General features: G+C 36.0%; 1 protein-coding gene across 1 annotated transcript; it reads left to right on the top strand.

Moving 5' to 3' along the window:
* The first annotated feature begins 6,172 nt into the window (after positions 1–6,172).
* LOC121389250 (glycine-rich cell wall structural protein 1.8-like) lies at positions 6,173–16,283 on the top strand. The gene is made up of 5 exons (XM_041520849.1): positions 6,173–6,178; positions 7,014–7,233; positions 8,255–8,456; positions 12,146–12,365; positions 16,176–16,283. The coding sequence occupies exons 1-5, from the start codon at positions 6,173–6,175 to the stop codon at positions 16,281–16,283; spliced, it is 756 nt and encodes a 251-aa protein (XP_041376783.1).
* The last annotated feature ends 1,144 nt before the right edge of the window (positions 16,284–17,427 follow it).

Below are 17,427 nucleotides of genomic sequence, written 5' to 3'. Positions count from 1 at the left end.
GTGAATGACTACGAGATGACAGCACCACAGAAAAATGTCATTATTCCAAAGCTAAAGGCATATAAGATGGGGGTAACTGTGGCTGTGGCAGCCCCCAAGACTAGGGACCTGAACAAGGTACAAGTGACATATCTTAATATGTTTATTTATTTGTGATCAGTAATTTTATATTTATTGATACCACACATAATCTGTGTATAACTAACTAGAGAATTTCAAAATAGTAAAGTACAGCCACTGAATGTAAAAGTGGTTTCCTCAAATTGACGTTACATTTACCATGTTAGTTGTGATCTTCTACAAATTTTCCAGTTTGTATAATTCTAGCAGTAAATGCAATTACTGGGTTTGTTATTTTTGTATGGAGATGAACAGTTAGTTGCAAGTATAATTTGTACCTTTTGAAACATAATCCAAACTTTTTGCGGCAAGCTGCCTTTTGCATACTTTGATAAATTCCTCTTAATCCACTTATATTGAAAAACAATTAATACTGATGGTCATAATTGGCTCTAGTTATAAAAAATGTCTCCTAATATCACACTGGTATTGCATAGATATCAATACTTTACTTCACAATTGGAAAAAAATAAATATGCTTTATGGTGTCAGACTTACATGGTGTCGGACGTATACTATAACAACACCACAGTAGCATGGCAATTGTTACATATTCAGTAATTGTTTTTATATTTTTTTAATCAACCATATAAAATTAACATTGCATCTCAGTTAGTCACATTTTACATCCAGTTAGCAGATGTGAAGATTTAAAAAATTATATTTTGGTGTCGGACGTACACACGAGTAACATTTGTAAATATTATGGATAAAAGTCTGCTTGAAATATAAATATTTCTTTTGTATATTATGTCAATTAATAAAGGACATGTCTGGGATTATTTCTGTATAAAGATTTTTATTTCTACTCACATATGTATAAAAAAGAAAATGCTTATAAAGGTGTTAATATAATTTTTCGTAAAATATTGCTGCATTCATTGTTAATGCAATTAGTTGCATTATAAGTGACTAAAACACATCTACTGAAAAAGGATTAACATAATATTTGACACTAGTGACAATAACCTTTCAAATGATACCAAACTTGTCTCACTTTAATGCGTTTTTATAAATGATCTATTGGACCACGGAATTGCCCAAATATTTATTTGAGATGTCATCTACGCCCATAACGTTGATGCTTTTGAGTTTTTGAATAGTAGAATGAATTTCATTTTAGAGATATCACCATTGAGGATATTATTTTCAGAACTTATATCGATGTTTATATCTTCAGATTAACCATTACTGATTTTCTTAACTTATTTTTAATATTCAAATAATTTATCAACTTCTGTTTCATTTGTATATTTGTTTTCATTTAATGAATGTGTTTGTGAAATTTGACAGTGTTCTATACATCTTACCAAAATTTAGCATCGTTTGTCCATCAGTAGTCCATTTTGTATCGTTAAATTTGTCTTGCTTTATAAAAATGTTACTGTTCTACGTTCCTTTTCAAATCATGCTTTATTATATGATTATGTATGTTTTCTAATACTAGTATATTTATTACTGTTGTCAATATATTTTCTCAGCACTTTCCTTCATAACATTTGCAAAGTTGTTTAATAATTTGTTGATTGTTTTATCAATATGTCTCGAAATATCATAAATATCGCTTGTTAGTTTTTTCATTGTTTTTATCATACTACTGTGACATTGGTATCAAAACGTTTTTGTATATATTATTGTGACGGACACCTATAGTCGTTAAAGGAAAAGTATTCTCATTATTGTCAAAAGTGTTTTCTATACAACTTTTCTATAAACAGTACATTCCATGACCCTCAGCGGACTGATCATTGATTCACACAATGGAAAACAGAACGGAAAACACACATAGTACATTACTGTCGGAGATCAGCAACATAGCCTATCGCACATCAGACGTTTTTTCTAACCTCTAGGCTAAATCGTCTATTACTTTGGTTCAGACACGACATCGTAACATGCCAATCGTAGATCAGTTATTGTACTACAGGCTTGCGATGCTCAACTTAGATTTAATTCACATTCACATATAACACAAACAACACAAGGCTGGAATAACTAAATAAAACATCTACATTTATTAAAACAATTTGTGTCAGTACATATTTGTGATAAGTCCTTAGTGGTAGAAAGCGTGTGCGTATCCCAGTCCTCGTCCTCCGAATCCAAATCCACGTCCTCCAAATCCAAGTCCACGTGCGCCGAATCCAAGTCCACGGGCGCCTAATCCAAGTCCATGTGCTCCGAATCCGAGTCCGAGCCCGTGTCCAGCGAAACCAAGTCCAGCTCCGAGCCCGTGTCCGTGTCCAGCGAAACCAAGTCCAGCTCTGAGCCCGTGTCCAGCGAAACCAAGTCCAGCTCCGAGCCCGTGTCCGTGTCCAGCGAAACCAAGTCCACCTCCGAGACCGTGTCCGTATCCTGTGGAATAATATGTGTATGTTTTCAGGAGTATGGGTTCATCAAAACGGAAATATTAATAGATTTTCACGAGCGTGGTGGATTAAAGGGAAATAATAATAATATATGTATGTTTTTACGACTGTGGGTTGATCAAAAGGGAAATAATAATATGTGTATGTTTTTACGACTGTGGGTTGATCAAAAGGGAAATAATAATATGTGTATGTTTTCACAATTGTGGGTTGATCAAAAAGGAAATAATAATATATGTATGTTTTCACGAGTGTGGGTTGATGAAAAGGGAAATAATAATATGTGTATGTTTTCACGAGTGTGGGTTGATGAAAAGGGAAATAATAATAATAATATATATATATATATATATATATATATATATATATATATATATATATATATATATATATATATATATTCACGAGCGTTGTGGATCAAAGGGAAATCTACACAAACGACATCGCATTATGATTGTTTTGTTAATATCTGCTATGCTTGTGAGTCTTGCTGTTCTGTGATGTGATTAGTACAGATATTTGTATTGGTTTTTATAATCAAATCATGGTTTTGTATAAATATCCAACAGATCGTCTTCTGTTGATACATGTGCCCATGACGGGCATGTTGTATATATAACATAACATATATTTTAACTGAATATGAAATGTATGTCTGAGTTGGAAAGCTTAAATCTAATAAACTATACTGACATATATGTTATGTTATATATACAGTCACATTTGAAAAGAGGTGCATATATGGAGGATGGACAATTAAATATGTTAAGAACATAAGTGTAATGCATATTGCATAGTCCTTTTCTGTTACATCGCTAACAAATTGTGACCACTTTGCTTGAAACCTTTATTGGGTATTTGTTTCTCTTAACAGTGAGAATAATTTCATTAGTAGAAGTAATCAATTACATTGAACTCACCGTAACCATAGCCTGGGTATCCGTAACCATATCCGGCATGTCCGTAAACGGGGCCACCATAGCCAGCGAGTCCGTGGTTACCAGCGGCTCCATGGAGACCGCCGATTCCGTGGAGACCAGCGACTCCATGGTAACCAGCACCATGTCCGTAGTTGTAGGTGGGGTACCAGGCGAGAGCAGTGCAGCACACAAGTGCGAACAGAACGGTGGACAAGGCGGTCTACGAATAAGAATACAAAAAAACTTTCTTGTAAAAATATAAATTCATTCTGCATTCACTGACTACACAATTATAGTATTTTGGGACGAAACCACTTTTACCCCAATAATGTTGATCTTTCACTCTACAACGTAAACAAACTATGCAGTGTTAAAATATAATAATAAGCAAATTAGATATTATATATATATATATATATATATATATATATATATATATATATATATATATATGGTAAATAAGAACTGTTAAGATATGTCACGCAAAATAATTATTTTGTGTTTGTATATAAAACAGATATATTTATGGTCATAATACTTTCACAATACAACTCATTTGAATACTACAGGTGTGAATACTACAGGTGTAAATCCTACAGGTTTGAATACTACAGATGTAAATACTACAGTTGTGAATGTTACAGGTGTCAATACTACAGGTGTCAACACAACAGGTGTGCGTGTTACAGGTGTGAATTCTACACGTGTCAATACTAAAGGCGTGAATGTTACAGGTGTCAATACTACAGGTGTGAATGTTACAGGTGTAAATGTTACAGGTGTCAATACTACAGGCGTCAATACTACAGGTGTGAATGTTACAGGTGTCAATACTACGGGTGTGAATGTTACAGCTGTCAATACTACAGGTGTGAATGTTACAGGTGTCAATACTACAGGTGTGAATGTTACAGGTGTCAATACTACAGGTGTGAATGTTACAGGTGTCAATACTACTGATGCGAATGTTACAGGTGTTAATACTACAGGTGTGAATGTTATAGGTGTGAATGCTACAGGTGTTAATACTACATGTTTGAATCCTACAGGTGTGAATCCTACATGTTATAACGGTTAACACTTATGCAATAGTCTACTTCTAAATTACGTACACAGACAGTTTTAAACAGTTCCACAAAACTAGCAACGCTAGCAACGCATGGAAAACAATTCGATGAATATCATGGAAACTTTAACTAGGAACACTCACGTTCATGTTGACTGTTGTTGTACTAGGACGACGGGATTCTGAAGTCTGAACTGATAACTGTGATGACCAGTAAAGACAGGCACACAGTATTTATACTATTTACACTCACACCGTCACAAGTGTATAATTATTGCTGAATAAAATCATCACTGGAATTTATAATCAGATGTTATACTTTATGACTGTTTAACAGGTGAACATTTAAAACATGGTGCTGTAATCTCAAAGGCGAATTCTGCTCGTGATATGCTAATTAGGTGAATCCTCGGACAAAACGAGAGGTCAGCTATGAACAGATTACAATTTATTCATCATAAATATCACTAAAAGTTTGATATTGCTCATTTAAACTTGCATGACCTTTTGTACCGAAATACGTCGCTGAATTTAGTGGAATATATGCATTTGTTTCAGATTTGCAATAAAACTGTCATTCGTTTTTTAATCATGTTTAAAAATATATAGCTAACGAAAGTTTCATTAAGGATAACATGTATTTGATATATATGCTTTGTAAATATACAAAGTACTGCCAGAATTATGATAAAATTAAATAGCTTTTTTTCCTTCAAATTATTTACTTTTATTTTTAAAGGGTCATTCCTGAGTTTGCTGCACTTTTAAAGATGTTATCGAATAACAGAGACTTTTTAACGATTGTAATTACATATCAAATATATTTTTCTGCATAAAATAATAGTGGCTATATATTGAACTATGTCATTGTATTTCCTAAATTATAGTTTTTTTCGTACCTACGAAATTATTTGAAGACAAAACCCAGTTTGGGCTTCTTACAAATATTAATACGACCAGAAACACATTGAATATACAGACACTGATATTCTAAACACAAAATATATTTAATATGCAAGTTTAATCGTAGAAATATTTTATTAGTCTGAAACATCTTACATTGCAGCAAACTCCCTTTAAGGTTTTTGTATGCACATATTAGAAAAGAAACAATGAGGTATCTAATGGACATACTCGACCTTTGTTGGCCATCGTATCTGTGTTTGATTGCTTTTTTGGTGTGTTTTTTTGTTGTTTTATTGTTGTTGGTTTTTTTTGTCTTCTTTGTTTTGGACGGAGAATGTTTTCCACGGCCATCAGTCATGAAGGTTTGGTTCCTCATATATCTTTGTTTTGCACCCAATGGCGGATGTATTTTCATACTGGGCTGTTCTTAAACATGTATTTCTTCATTGAAACCTTTTAATAATGTCATGGCTTCCCTACATTAACACCGACACAGGCATGATGATATTTTGAATATTTCACTTTTGTAAAGATTACAAAGTAGCCCTTGACGAACTAATTAACATATTACGAACCGAATTCACCTCTGAGATTACATTGCTGTGTTTCAAATGTTCGCCTATGGATAGTTCAATGATTATTTTATTCAGTAATAATAATCCACTTTGGCGTGACGGTGACGGTGAGTGTGTAAACAGTATAAATAGTGTGTGTCTATCTTCACTGGTCATCACAGTTTTCAGCTGACAGTTTTCAGAATCCCGTGGTCCTAGTATAACAACACAGTCAACATGAACGTGAGTTTTTCTGTTGAATACTTCAATTTATAAATCGGTTTGCTTGTTTTATGGAACTGTTTAAAACTTAGGGTGCCTTCACGCTTGACGTATTCAGCTGAGGTGAACGTATGATCATCAAAATGTTTGTGTTATATACAGTTTTACAGTTAAAATTCTGTAGTCATTTTAAAAATATCAAGTGGTTTCTATTTCCTCTGAGACAACCTTGTTTTAATTTACAGGAAACTACTTTCAGACCTTTCCCATAATGCCACTTGTACTTTCAACCTTCAATGTATAAAATCCTGGCTACGACACTGGACGCCTGGTTGTCATGCCACGTCCAGAAGCGGTCAGGCCCTTTCTAAGGGCCCTATGGACAACCTAGGGAGACACCACAGCATTGTAGAAGTCTAATTAACGAGCTACTCTCGATTCACTAATGTCTAAACCTATACTAGCTCTGCCATTTTCTTTTTGACCGACCGTTCAAAATTGCGCCAAATTTCCTGAATCAAAATTGCGCACCTTTCTCTTTGGCATATTAACTGCTCCATTCAAAATTCCATAGCACCCCCCCCCCCCCCCCCCCCGCCTGTTACCGACGTAGTCGGACTGCTGGTGCTCCCTTGCAGGCGGTCCCTCCACTCTCTCTCTCCCCCCCCCCCACCTTTCCTGTCATGGACGGAGGAGCTGGCTCTTGTACCCACGACAGGCGTGCGCTACAACAGCTTGTTCTGAATGTGCACGTAAAACCCTTTGACCTGACCTGACCTGGAAGCCAGTACCTACAATTTTCACAAACGTTGGTTTTAGCGTGGACGTGTTTGTCAAATACACATTTTATTCACAGACCGCCCTGTCCACCGTTCTGTTCGCACTTGTGTGCTGCACTGCTCTCGCCTGGTACCCCACCTACAACTACGGACATGGTGCTGGTTACCATGGAGTCGCTGGTCTCCACGGAATCGGCGGTCTCCATGGAGCCGCTGGTCTCCACGGACTCGCTGGCTATGGTGGCCCCGTTTACGGACATGCCGGATATGGCTACGGATACCCAGGCTATGGTTACGGTGAGTTGAGTGGAACTATTTACTGATGTATGATAACCTATTAAATGGGTGACACAGTAGTGGGGGAGGATGCATCGAGGAAACATGTGTGGGGTGTGTGTTGATTATTGAACGTTTGGAATAGATCATCCAAGTCTTCTTCCCGTGACCTGCCATTAGTGACCTCTTCAGCTGGTTGGCGAAGCAATGCCGTTTAAGAGATATGACAACAAATTAAACTCGAACGCTGACTATATCCGTTAAAGGCATACTGTCACAGATTTAAGGACCTTATTTCTCTGAAAATGGATAATAAACAGAAATTACATTAATTGTTAGAAACCAAATCTAGCTATTGCATCACCTTAACAGAACCATGATGGAGTGAAATCCATGTCAAGTCTCTCGGCAATTTTAGTTTTTGAATTATGGACCATTGCCATAATTCAATTATTTTTACAAAATATCATTAATAAATGGAGTATGGTGGTTATAAAGATGGTCGAATAAAGTACATTTAAGGACAAATCAAATTATTTTTGCTCAGGTAATACTTTGTTAGACCATTAAATAGGTCAGTGGTCTGTAACAGTATGCCTTTAATAACGAAAACTCCCGACTTTAGTACAACAGTAATCATGTTTGTGTTTTGTATTCGTAAAGCATATTATAGGATGGGATTAATAGATTGTGAGTGTATTAAAATTGCAGATAACCGTAATATTTTTATATTTATATGTGTCAAATGGCTACACTCTACATATATAACTGTAATGAGATTGGACGCTATGTAAACGATCGAGGTAAATACGATTATATTCTGTGTGTTACAAATGACGTAACAATCTTAGGAAATGTGTAAATTGACAAAATGCGGCAAATGACAATTCCGTAGCGCCGTCAACAGATTAGACTTCTCCGCCAACATCGTCTGGCAAAAAAAGTTATGAAGTGTTAGGGTTAACAGGAGACGCCAAATTCACATACACATTTTTTTTATTTTACTCTTTTTTATTATTTATATACACGCATACATCCATAGGATACGGACACGGATACGGTTACGGACACGGACACGGGCTTGGAGCTGGACTTGGTTTCGCTGGACACGGACACGGACTCGGATTCGGGGCACATGGACTTGGACTAGGCGCCCGTGGACTTGGATTCGGCGCACGTGGACTTGGATTTGGAGGACGTGGATTTGGATTCGGAGGACGAGGACTGGGATACGGACATGCTCTGTACCACTGAGGACTTGTCTCAAAGATTTAACAACACAAACTGTTTTAATAAATGTAAATGTTTTATTTAATCTTCAAGTCTTCTGGTTTTGAGTCTGAAACAAAAAGTGTTTTAGTTATCAACTCGGTAACAGGATGGTTTCAAGAAAGTACAAGCTTGACTATTAAAGCGTTCGTCTGAAGTATGAAAGGTCGATGGATCGACCCGTTAGTATATTTGGTTTATATATTGTACTCCGCGACTGGTATATGAAAAGGTTGTGCTGTCTATAGAACATATATCCAATGTATGTTATTTTTCCACTGTACCACTGAGGACTAGTCTCAAAGATTTAACAACACAGACTGTTTTAATAAATGTTCTACTTAGTTATTCCAGTGTCCTGTTGTTTTTGGGTTTTTTTCACGTGAAATGCTTTAACATAATAAAACGAAAAGTACAAGAAGTCATTGGATCCTCCCTACACGAAGATCTATATTGTTTAGGACGGCCATACCAACACGAGTGTGTGTATGGGGTGTGCGTGTGGAATGTGAGTTTGTTTATATATGTGTGTGCGCATGTGTGAGTGTGCGTGTTTGTGTCTGTGTGTACCACTATATTATAAATACCAGCTGTATCATACCAGTATATTATAAATATCTGGTGTATCATACCACTATATTATAAATATCTTGTGTATCAAAAAGAAGAAGGAAATGTTTTATTTCACGACGCACTCAACACATTTTATTAACGGTTATATGGCGTCAGACATATTGTTAAGGACCACACAGATACTGAGAGAGGATACCCGCTGTCGCCACTTCATGAGCTACTCCTTTCGATTAGCAGCAAGGGATCTTTTATATGCACCATCCCACAGACAGGATAGTACATCCCACGGCCTTTGGTATGCCAGTCGTGGAGCACTAATACTACTGTACCATAGAACTATATTATAATTAGATAGGGTGTCATACTACTATAATATAAATACCCGGTGTATCATACCACTTTATTATAAACATCTGTGAATCATACCACTATATTATAAATACCTGGAATAGCATACTACTATATTAAAACATCTGTATATCATACCACTATATTATAAATACTTGGGATATGATACCACTATATTATAAATAACGTGTGTATCATACCACTATATTATAAATATCTGGTGCATCATACAACTATATTATAAATACATCAAGTATCATACCACTCTAATATAAATATCTGGTACATCCTACAACTACATTATACATACCTGGTTTATTATACCAGTAACTATCTGGTGTATGACACCACTATATTATAAACGCCTAGTGTATCATAGCACGTATAATACCTCAATATTATAAATAGCTGGTGTACCATAATAATGTATTTTAAACACCGGTTGTATCACATATTGTTTCTATATTTAGCTGCCCCCCCCCCCCTCTCTCTCTCTCTCTCTCTCTCTCTCTCTCTCTCTCTCTCTCTCTCTCTCTATATATATATATATATATATATATATATATATATATATATATATATCATACACACATACGCACGCACGCTCGCGTCTGACAATGTTCGTGTAAATCTGAAGGACAAAACAGAAGTTGATAGGACATTTGTCAAGGTCGACCGCCACTACCCTAGGAAATCTGTAACATGATGTTTCATTCCTCATACACACCCATACAAGGACGGCCACTCCCCATGGAAATCTGTAACATGATGTTTCATTCCTCATACACACCCATACAAGGACGGCCACTCCCCATGGAAATCTGTAACATGATGTTTCATTCCTCATACACACCCATGCAAGGGCTGCCACTCCCCTAGGAGATCTGTAACATGATGTTTCATTCCTCATACACACCCATACAAGGACGGCCACTCCCCATGGAAATCTGTAACATGATGTTTCATTCCTCATACACACCCATGCAAGGGCTGCCACTCCCCTAGGAGATCTGTAACGTGATGTTTCATTCCTCATACACACCCATACAAGGACCGCCACTCCCCTAGGAGATCTGTAACATGATGTTTCATTCCTCATACACACCCATACAAGGACCGCAACTCCCCTAGGAGATCTGTAACATGATGTTTCATTCCTCATACACACCCATGCAAGGACGGCCACTCCCCTAGGAGATCTGTAGCATGATGTTTCATTCCTCATACACACACATATAAGGACCGCCACTCCCCATGGAAATCTGTAACATGGTGTTTCATTCCTCATACACACACATACAAGGACCGCCACTCCTTTAGGAAATCTGTAACATGATGTTTCATTCCTCATACACACACATACAAGGACCACAACTCCTTTAGGAAATCTGTAACATGATGTTTCATTCCTCATACACACACATAGAAGGACCGCCACTCCCCTAGGAAATACGTGACATTGTGTTTCATTCCCCATAAACACTCATAGAAGGACCGCCAGTCCCCTAGGAGATCTGTAACATGATGTTTCATTCCTCATACACACCCATGCAAGCGCCGCCACTCCCCTAGGAGATCTGTAACATGATGTTTCATTCCTCATACATACCCATACAAGGACGGCCATTCCCCATGGAAATCTGTAACATGATGTTTCATTCCTCATACACACACATTGAAGGACCGCCACTCCCCTAGAAGATACGTGACATGATGTTTCATTCCTCATACACCGCCCGTAGATGGACCGCCACTCCCCTAGGAGATAAGTAACGGAATGTTTCATTCCTCTAATATCACCCGTAGGAAGACTGCCACTTCCAAGACTAGCTTAAAAACCCAAACGTGCACAAGATAGAACTAAATGCATTATATACAGGTGCGATGGCATGCATTCATGAATCATTGTAAAACATTGATGATATGCAAACTGATTAGAAACTGATGAGAATCAATTTGACATGGTTTATGTAAATTGAAGAGAAAACTGATGAGAAACAATTTGTCATGGTTTATGTAAACTTGCTGGCGAATCTTCTCAAGTGAGCCGACAGTGTGTCTTGAAATTCGACTACAATTTACGTAAATATCGGTCAAATTTTAGAACGAACACAAAGTAAAGATACATTTTGTCAGTTGAAACTATTTTATTGATGCCCATAACCAAAAATACTCATAGTTATAGTCAGTGTACGGGGTTATATTTTTGGTCGCCATTTTGAACGTAATTCTTCTGTTGGAATCTCAATGTAACCAGGTTGTTCGTCTACAGCAATGCTGTCCTAGCTGTTTATTTCTTCGGTGTTTGATATATAAGATTTCGAATTCAAAGATTTAATTTTAACGAAACGCCCATTTATCTTCTTGAAACCATTATATACAGCATACAAAATAGTACATGGTGTTCGTCATTTTTTTGCGAATTTATCGATATATAACAGTCACAAATTGAATAAAATCGCGTAGACAATAGACAAAAATAAGACATAATATAGAACGTAAACATAAATAGAACACAATATAGACTATAGGCAAAAATAGAACATAATATAGACCATAGACAAAAACAGAATATGAGATAGATCATAAACATAATATATAGAAATTAATACAGATCATAAACAAAACAGAACATAATATAAGCAATAGCCAGTAGTCTAACTAGTGTTCGTAATTCGTCCCGATCCCATTTTTTATGACGATGTATATCTGTATATTTATAAGCAAAACTTAATGTTTCTAGACCGCCCTGTCCACCGTTCTGTTCGCACTTGTGTGCTGCACTGCTCTCGCCTGGTACCCCACCTACAACTACGGACATGGTGCTGATTACCATGGAGCCGCTGGTCTCCACGGAATCGGCGATCTCCATGGAGCCGCTGGTCTGCACGGACTCGCTGGCTATGGTGGCCCCGTTTACGGACATGCTGGATATGGTTACGGATACCCAGGCTATGGTTACGGTGAGTTCAATATATCTAATTACTGTTGTATGATAAAGACAGTAGTGGGTGAAGTTATATCGAGGAAACACACTTGGAGGATGTGATGATTATTTAACATTTAGGGTCTCACTACACAGTTCACTTCCGGGTGAGAGTTCAGTTATCACGGTCCACTATAGTTCCTAATTGTGACACATGCTATGGTTCACATATTCACTTCTAGGAACTGGGGAAGAATTAAAACAAAATGATTGTAAATTTGTAAACCACCTGGCTGTATTTTGCCCATGTTATTTTGTAATATTGTGCATTGACCTTTTGGGACATGGGTGTATAGCGCGAGAGACAGCTAGAGTGAACCATCTGTTCGGACCGGTACTACAGCCAGATGCTGTCATATAGCACAAAACTGAAACGGAAATGTTCTTAATTTTGGAGTGAAAACAAATGCTTATATAATGTAAGTTCGCAATGATGTATGTTGTTAGTGCCAACGAGAACCCGTTCTATAGATAGTACTAAACCAAATAACTTCCGGCTGGGTCAAAGTTCGAGGTGCACCCAACTTTTGATAGAGAAGTGAACACCACAAGTCCTGTGATTGGTTATAAATGTGAGTGTGTTGGTTGTAAAAAATAATAGTTTCATCTGGGTAAAAAAAATGTGCAATTTTATTTCATCTAGTACCAATGTGTCAAGTAGCCTTGGGCTTGAAACATGTATGGGGTACCTGTAAAAAAAGTACTCGAATTTTGTGCGAAACTAGGGTAGTCATAGACGCTACCCGTTATCTCAGAAACGAGCAGCTTGACCCCCATTTGTTTCTGATTCACTTTAAGTGTAAGGGGTGGTAGTATTTATATCCGTGGCGTTTATGTCGGTTGATACGTTGCAGGTAGGAGTTTTAGCCACATATGTTACTATTGTCGTCTATGGGATTTGATTTGGTAGTATACACCCTATAGCACATATTCAGTGCATAATAAAAAATATTATGATTTTGTCATTTTATTTAATTAAACTATACTGGTGGATTAATTAGCCATCACTCGATCATGCAAGTTCACAATGACCTTGACCTTGACAATAATCTCTGTACATGGCTCTGAATGGAGTTTGAATCAAAGTTAGCACTGAAGAAAAGTTGGTTTTGGCCTATAATTCATACTGTAACGATTTCAATAATTTCTTTTTACATGGTATTTGACTTTGCACATACAACTGCTCTTAAATATGGTATTATATATAGGCAACCTGAACTAAGATTTTAATAGCAATTTATTTTTATATTAAAAATAGCATGTGCCAATAGTGGGTTAATGTCTTTAGTTTCCATTAACATTGTTAATTTTTTATGTATGAAATTATGAAAAACTCAAATTTGTAAAGAAGTTGATTTTTATTGTCATTTTGACATATTTATTGGGTGCTAAGTTATATTTTAGACAAATTTGTAGTTTTATGCAAAATTTAAAGTAAATTTTAAGAAAAGCTTTACCAAAAACATAATTAAATTTGTTGTCACTATTGTGCCTTCTGTTCTTATTTGTACATAACAATAAGGTTGTTAAACATATAAAAAAAATCTCCAGATATTTTTTTTTTTTTAATAATCACTTAGTTAGCTCTCATGAAAAGCATTTTGAGTTTATACTAGATTCAGAACCAATTTTTTCAGATTTGATTATCTGCCTTGGATTAAGTTGATAATTTATTTTATTGTTAAAGCTGTATTACCTAATGTTACTAGCTAAATAAAATGCTGGATTACAGATTGTAGGAATACATCTAATGTACATATTGTATTCATCCGGATTAAAAAATAATGCAAGAAAATAGATGTTCGGGTAATTTTGTCATTTAAAAATAGTTTTTTTCAGTAATTAATCAAAAATAAATGTGTTAAAGCTGCATGATTATTCCAGATATCACAACTATTAAAACCTCCAACTACAGTAGGCTATAAATAAAATATAGTCAGGAATATTGGTGGCTGCCAATAGTTTTGATGGCTCATTATGAAAATCAGCATGGCCGATGGATTTGAAATTCCCACACCTGGTAACTTGAAGACACCCACACCCAGCATACAGGATTTCCTCCCAACACTAATGTTCAGGACATTAAGTCATTACTTCATACAGGTACAGTCATGTTTGTGTTTCCTTCCTCAGACAGTGTATTTTTTTAATACTGATATTTCTTTGATGTGCCTGTTAAGGTCTTCATAATCTAGGGGTCAATCAAGTGCATGTGTTTTAATGGAATTCTTTAAAGGGGTAGAGGTACTCTGACTATCTTTGTTGTCTCTACATATATACCTGAGTACACACACCCAACTGAAAGTAAATATCTTCAGGAGTTTTATTTTAAAACATTTTGTTGTTTAATGTGACATATTGCATTTGTACAAACCTATATGCAATATATATGCTTTTTGATGTGTACATTATATTAGGTTGCACTGTAGAAACAACAGTTTCAGTGAGGTTGTCAGTTTATGTCAGAATACACCAGATCCTGGTTGTCATAAAGACACATAGCTGGACACTTTTTGAAAAATGTCTGTTATCAGTATAGGTAGTACTAAACCAAATAACTTCCGGCTGGGTCAAAGTTCGAGGTGCACCCAACTTTTGATAGAGAAGTGAACACCACAAGTCCTGTGATTGGTTATAAATGTGAGTGTGTTGGTTGTAAAAAATAATAGTTTCATCTGGGTAAAAAAAAATGTGCAATTTTATTTCATCTAGTACCAATGTGTCAAGTAGCCTTGGGCTTGAAACATGTATGGGGTACCTGTAAAAAAAAGTACTCGAATTTTGTGCGAAACTAGGGTAGTCATAGACGCTACACGTTATCTCAGAAACGAGCAGCTTGACCCCCATTTTTTTCTGATTCACTTTAAGTGTATAAGGGGTGGTAGTATTTATATCCGTGGCGTTTATGTCGGTTGATACGTTGCAGGTAGGAGTTTTAGCCACATATGTTACTATTGTCGTCTATGGGATTTGATTTGGTAGTATACACCCTATAGGCAATTTTCATTTGAAGTTGAATTATTTAACATGGGTTTCAATGACAGATTACACCTATGTAGTGAGACCTAGAATCGATTATTCATGTTAGTCGTCATTAGTGATTCCTGCAGCTGGAATGTGGCCATCTAGGTGACGCTTCCGCATTGTCTGGTGACATAATGCGATGTCATTTATAAAAATGGCCACTGATTAAACTTTAACTTGACAACACCCTTTGACAACGAAAACCCACGAGGTTATTAAAACTGTAGTCGTATTTCTGTTTGGTATTGATACATAACAACAATTTAATCGACCCCAGACATCATGGTTTCATAAATAACTCGGGAGTATGGGAAATGTAATGTGCTTGTACACCGGGTAACAAACCTCGCGTTCAGTACAACTGATTCCTATTTTATGACGTCATTACAAATCTCATGAAATCTATGAAATCCACAGAATGATAAGCCGATTGTCGGCAGTGAGTATTCACTTCTACCAGTCATTCGCTACAGTTCCTCCAATAACGTCGTTGTACCCTAGAAAGGTAAATTATTTCATTGTAATGTTCATGTAAACATCGTATAATGTTTACAATTCAATACTAAAATTAACAAATAGTTTTGGCGGAATGCCGAACTATTTATTAAAACATCTGATTTAAATTATGCTGACAATGATGCAATTCAATAAAAGAGAATTTATTACCACAATATTCGTACAGATTGTTTCCAATTCGCCTACCCGTTTAATTTCACTGTCACGAGTGTTATATACATTATAATATACACGTATATTGTCACAGGATACGGACACGGATACGGACACGGACACGGGCTCGGAGCTGGACTTGGTTTCGCTGGACACGGACACGGACTCGGACTCGGATTCGGAGCACATGGACTTGGACTAGGCGTCCGTGGACATGGATTCGGCGCACGTGGACTTGGCTTTGGAGGACGTGGATTTGGATTCGGATACCTGGTGTATCATACCACTATATTATAAATAATCAATGTATCATACCACTATATATAAATACCACTATATGTAAATACCTAGTGTATAATACCACTTTATTATAAATACCCAGAATATCATACCACTGTATTACATATATCTGGTGTATCATACCACTATATTATACATACCTGGTGTATCATATCACTATATTATAAATATATTTTGTATCGTACCTATATTATAAATACCTGGTGTATCATACCACTATATTATAAATACCTGGTGTATCATACCACTATATTATAAATAACTGGTGTATCATAACAATATATTATAAATATCTGGTGTATCATATCACTATATTATAAATATATTTTGTATTGTACCTATATATTGTAAATATCTGGTGTGTCACACCACTATAATATAAATACCTAGTGTATCATGCCACTATATTATAAATTCCTGGTTTATCATACCTCTATATTATAAATATCAGGTGTATCATACGACTATATTATACTTATCTGGCTTATCATACCACTATATTATAAATATTAGTATCTGGTGAATCACACCACTATATTATACATATCTGGTGTACCATACCACTATAGTATACATACTAGTATCTGTCGTTTCATACCACTATATATATGGTGTATTTTATCACTGCATTATAAAAACCCTGTGTGTAATACCTTTGTAATAAAATACCTCGACTATCATACCAGAAAGTTATAATCATCTGGGATATCATAACACTATGTAATGAATTTAGAAAAAACAAAACGTAAATGCTGTTATAGATGGATTCTACGTATTTCTGAGACAATCTTAACATTTACCCAGAGAGGGCTCATAAGCTTGACTAACAACCAAATCGAACATATACTGGAGCCATTTATAATGATGCCACATTAGTAAGCTGTCATTTTCGTCAGTTAAACTTGTATTGTTGGGATAGGTATGTCTAACTTATGACGTCACTACACATTTGGCATCTTTCATTGGAATCGATGTTAAATTGTCCAACTTCAATTTACGATTATTAATAAACGAACATAATTATATGACATATGAAACCATTTACG

Source organism: Gigantopelta aegis, chromosome 14 (genome assembly GCF_016097555.1).
Source record: "Gigantopelta aegis isolate Gae_Host chromosome 14, Gae_host_genome, whole genome shotgun sequence".
Taxonomy (NCBI): Eukaryota; Metazoa; Mollusca; class Gastropoda; order Neomphalida; family Peltospiridae; genus Gigantopelta; species Gigantopelta aegis.
This window is presented reverse-complemented; position numbering and strand designations above follow the sequence as displayed.